This window comes from Temnothorax curvispinosus, unplaced genomic scaffold (genome assembly GCF_003070985.1).
Source record: "Temnothorax curvispinosus isolate PA1 unplaced genomic scaffold, ASM307098v1 QBEX01018369.1, whole genome shotgun sequence".
Classification (NCBI taxonomy): Eukaryota; Metazoa; Arthropoda; class Insecta; order Hymenoptera; family Formicidae; genus Temnothorax; species Temnothorax curvispinosus.
In genome coordinates, this window is record NW_020228149.1 from 1 (window position 1) to 5,623 (window position 5,623).

General features: G+C 30.2%; 1 protein-coding gene across 1 annotated transcript; it reads right to left on the bottom strand.

Moving 5' to 3' along the window:
- Nucleotides 1-3,190: 3,190 nt before the first annotated feature.
- LOC112468343 ((11Z)-hexadec-11-enoyl-CoA conjugase-like) lies at nucleotides 3,191-4,735 on the bottom strand. The gene is made up of 5 exons (XM_025037469.1): nucleotides 4,605-4,735; nucleotides 4,391-4,521; nucleotides 4,041-4,246; nucleotides 3,752-3,934; nucleotides 3,191-3,604 (listed from the first exon to the last, which is right to left on the bottom strand). Exons 1-5 carry the CDS (start codon nucleotides 4,720-4,722, stop codon nucleotides 3,361-3,363), a joined length of 882 nt encoding a protein of 293 aa, XP_024893237.1. The 5' UTR covers nucleotides 4,723-4,735; the 3' UTR covers nucleotides 3,191-3,360.
- Between the last annotated feature and the right edge of the window lie 888 nt (nucleotides 4,736-5,623).

A 5,623-nucleotide genomic window follows, 5' to 3' on the forward strand; every position in this document is an offset into this window, starting at 1 on the left:
AAAAATTTATTTATTTTATTTTAATTAAATATTTTTATTTTATAATGTTACCTCTTTAATTCTTTGTGATTAAAATAATTCTTTGTAATATTATAATTTTATCAAGGAGAATTAAAGCTACTACCACTTGGGTTGATAGAAAGACTCTCAGGAATACAAAGATACATACCACTTGGGCTGAGTTAGGTAACACAATTTTGTTTTATTTTTTAAAAGTAGTTGCACAACAATTATTTTTCAAAGTATATATATTCTCTTTGCAATTAGCGCAATTTAAAGATTTCACATCTTTTTTTGAAATACGTATCACTTAGGTTGAATTAGGTAACGCAATTTTGTGAATTATTTTGTTAGGGAGAAATAAAGCTACTACCATTTAAGATTTTTAGATTTACAACATACATTGCGCGTCTACTTGGCGCCTTTTTTTTTTACCTTTTTTTGAAAAAGGTAATTTTGTACTGATATCATGCATTTTGTAGTGATAAGCAAGTATCGGCAAAAAATTTCCATTTGTTATTTTTTAATTATTCACAAATTTATAATAACAACGAATTAACTTTTTATTAAATTTATATATATATATATATATATAAAACCTCTTATTTTTTACAAATATACATATATGTGTATTTATATTTGTATTATATAGAGAATCGCTATAACATTAAATGTAATAATAGTTATAATATAGAACTATTGTCTTCTATTTTTGAAATTTATTAAATATGTATTTATTGATTAAATACGTATTTATTATATTTAATGTTATTCTTGTGAATTCTCTATGTTAGGTAGATATAAATACACATATACATATATCGTATATATACATATATATAATATTAACATGTTTTTTAAATCATGTTTATCTGCAATAATTAAATTATTTATATTAAATCAATTATTATTTTTAAAATAAAAAATTTACCTGACAATGTGATTATTCCTTATCCACTAATTATTAATTTTCAAATAAGTAATAATTCATGTATTAAAAACACATGAAGAATATAAAACGATGCAAAACTGGAAACTACTGGAACAGATTCGGGTCTGGACTAGTTATTTATTGGATCGGATTTCTTGACTGCTTGAACAGATCGACTGAGAAAAAGTTTATTATAATAGACCATTTTCCCGAAAATATTACATACATGGATCCAACTTGTATCAAATCTATAAATAATACGTGATTATAATCGATATAATTGTATATATTTATTTTTGTACAGTTATCTTCAAGAAATGACAAGAGATGATACATATAATATTTGTAAATAGATTTCTGTTAGAGGATCTGATCATGGATTAATATTTTAATACTGTTTCTGATTGTTATCGTAATGAATTAAAGTATGGTTTTGTATTTTCATATTGTAATTATTATATTCAAGTCATTAAACTATTCATGTATTTTTATTTTCCCTCCAAATGTTTGCGAAAACTTAACTATTTAGTAGAGCTACATAATCGAGTAAATGAATTAAATATTATCACATAACTGAATGAATTAAAATCACAGTCCTTGAAAATACAATGTAGCTACTATATATATATATATATATATATATATATATATATATATATATATAATACATATATATTATATATGTATATATAAATCAATTTAATTTAAGACTATTATATTGTAACGCTTATTTCTAAACCAGCGTTCTTTATAATTGTATGCATTAATAATTGGATTATTATAAAGATTCAGATTTAGCCTACTGTACCTAACATGTATATTAAATATATTAATGGATTTAGTTAATTATAATTATTTGGCAGTATCATCATTCGAATAAAAGTTAATATATTTCGGCAGGGCATATGTTCGTGATGTGCATGAATGCATCATGTGCATAAAAGTTTTAAATAAACAAGAGTATTTAGGTACGTTCCAGTTTGGTGCTCACAACACTCGAGAGCATTATTTGTCCTTGTTTAGCATTTGACAAAGTGCAAGCATAAAATAATTCTAAGAGTGTTGCGAGCGTCAAGTGGAATATTTCCTTTATAAAGATGTTTTATATATTCTGTTCACAGTAAGACAGATGGGTGGGGGTCCCATGGTAATAATTTGGAATGTATTTGACGTAAATTGACCGTTTTATTATTATATTCGTCACAACGAAGGAACGTTTGTATCTTTGTTCGAAGGTCGTGTAAGCATGCCAGAAATGTAGATGTAGAGGAAAGTACCCGATTATGAGATACCATATCTATTTTGTGTGATTGCCGGAAGTCTATGGGCAGAATTGAAAAATATAGTAGGTTATTTTGAAGGGAATTTAATAAGCTTTAAGATGCTGAAATGTAAAATTTAATTTAAATATTAATTTTGCTGAAAATTAGAAAAATGTGAAAAATGAGCTTTCGGCAAAATCGCAAAAGTGTGCTTCTAATATGAGAGACCCCGGGAAATCGCTAATAAAGTGCAAAATACATGATATTGCAATTAAAAAACTTTATTTAAAGTTTTTGAAAGACAAATGTAATGGAGAAGCATATTTGCAACAATCATAAACCCACTTATACTCAATATTGTACTTAATCTTCCCCCTCCACCCTTCCCTCTCAAATCAAGATCAGCACAGACTTATAAATTCGTATAAACCTTCCCTTAACGTTAATATAGTATTTTCTCTTCTTTTATTACTATACAATAACTTTCATACTCCAGCAACCCAGGAGTACCCTGAGTATCTCATGTTACGAGCACCACGCCTTGCGGTTTCGCGATCACCAAATCTAATCTCTACAATTGAGCAACTCAATATAATAAACAAGGTTTAAAGACTCATATCCATGGCACTTGACAACATCCAATTTCATAATTTCTTTCTCTGCAACGACTACACGCACGATCAAACAATGAATTTTCCACTAAATAGATTTTACCCCAAGGGCAATAAGTTCATGGTGGAACCAACAGATAGGGCCTATTAGTTTAGCAGAAACCTAGCTGTCGCATATTAGGAGCCTATCTCATAATAGGGGACTTTCCTGTATTGTATTATACAAAAAATGCTGTCAATCTAAAAATTTTTTTTAACTGTCGATGTTGTGTTATCCTATTATAATACTTAGTTGATTGAATATCAAATTCTATTAAAAATTAATAAAAATTTTTATTAAAATTATTTTATATATTATATATAAAAAAGAGTTTTTTTACTCTATATTAAAATAATAGTACACAATTATTGCCAAAAAGTAACTAAAAAGTAACTAGAAAGTAACGAGTTATTATTTTTCAGTTATTGTAACTGTAACTAGTTATTTTTTCGGTGAAAAAAATTATAACTGTAACTCATAGATACTTCTACAAAGTAACTTTGCCAACTTTGAATATTATATACGTATACGTTCGCCGCTTCGAAGAACACGTTTCCTTATCATGTCAGCAGATGCAGTCTTTAAGTCGTAAGCCAAACCTAAATAAGCGCAAAAGTTGATGAAAGCTGTGGTGATATTAAGCCTATAATTTCCAAGTTCCCCCGTTTTATAATCCCAAGGAAAGGCGTGATGATAATTATGCCAGCCTTCACCAAACGTTACAATAGCAACTCCAGTATTTTCGGTGGAACTAAGTGATCTGCATAATAAAGTAAATGTTTTTAAATGACAGCACAATATTACATATCAATATATAGACTATATTATTATTTTATTGTAAACAATTCATTAATTTTAATAAAGATACATGTATATTTGATAAAACAGAAACGACACAAGTACGTACTTGTCGTATGGTTTCATACCCCACATGTGAGCCACGGAATTTACCGACCAAGTACCATTCAAATTTATGCAATATCTGCATATTACGAGGTGCCACGAACACCACAAACTTTCATTCCATGCCCACCATGGTACTGATGTTGGTATGATAAAACAGCAGAGTGGCATCAAATAAATGTACCACCTAAGGAAGAAAATGTTAATGCAAAAATAACAACAATATGATTAACTAAAATCATGTCTAATCAGCTAGGTCTCGTTTCCGCGAGAACGAGCTGTACCCATCGTACTTTTTTTGAAATACCACAATTGGATCTTGCTCGAGATCACTGCAATCGATTGTAGCACCTTTGCTCGCGACGTCAGGATGTTTACGAATCAGAAGCCACCCTACATGCGAAAAGAAAAATCCTCTCCGCGCACAATACGGGTCTGCGTCGGTGTCGGTAAATTTATGATGCACTCGGTGGTCCCTGACCCATTGATAAATATTATCCTGGAAAATGTAATGCAGAGAACGGTGATACAATTATACTGAAAAAGTTCATTAAGAAAACAGGATGTACAGGGCTTGGATCTCTAGTTTATTCAGATATGTCATCCTATACGACTTAAGCAAGAAGAGAAAAGTTAAACTTACTTGAAAGGCGATGGTCTGAAAAATCATGAGAATAAATCTCATGGGCCATTTTGCCTCGTAAGATCGATGGGCCCATAATCTATGAGTGCCAGCGGTAACGCCTAGACCCGCGACGACACCACTAGCAATACCTATAAATTATAAATTACGGTTTGATGAAGTACAGAGTAATCTTATAGTATTGCGGAAAGAAACAATTAAATATGACACATACTCCATATAACGGATTGATATTTAGCCTGGAAGCAAAGCATGTAGGTATAGCCCGTAAATGCCAGCAAGATGAATATATGTAAAAATAATGACATTTCTCCAAACGATTTTCCTTTCATAATCGGTTTTGTATGATTCTTTCGTCAATACCTCGTCACTTATAAATTTTCCGAATTTTGATTCAGACATTTCAGGTAAGTCCAATACTGTGTCGAACATACGTTAAAAAATATCTTCGTAAAGTGTAGTCTTTATCGTAAGTTACGTAACGATATTCTGCAGTATTCTGCATTCTTATATCAGAAATATGACTTCTTAAAGTTATAGTTTTTTTTATCGTACCACTTTATTGTCACCATATACTTTGCAGTAATTTATTATCTATCTTTTTCATTACACACTATCTTTTAAAGATAGTATAATAAAATCGATTACTCGAATAAATGTGTACAATATGAAAAATTATATGTCAGAATACTTTCCAATAGAAAATTTGGAAAGTCAGAACATCTTAAAGCCAGAAAATGCATATTTGTACATCTATAATTGCTAATATATATTGACTTGTGTTGAATAACTCACTCCGCGTATGAACGTCATTATACGTACAGTTTCTAAATAAAAAATGTCAATTCTTCAATAGATTACGATATCGTTTTTTGCAGGTTAAATTGAAGATTTACTTAAGTTAATATAGAATTTAATTGTTAATAATATTATTAATTATTTATGATATAAGTAAACAAATTACAGCATTATCGCTTATGTACCGGTTGTTGTACCGACATACAAGTCAGCATGACGGGTTGCCCATTCGTGCAAGTGCGCAGGTCGTTCACAGCTGCGTAGGCTTTGGCATATTATAATCACTTACATATATGGGTGCATTCGGGGAGACGCTATTAACGCTATAAACGCAAACGCTATGAACTTCGTTCGAAGAGCCAATAGCGCGACAGCGATAGCAAGCTCCCCGAACGCAGCTTAAGCGCCAATAGTATTTGTGCCTCACCTCGAAAA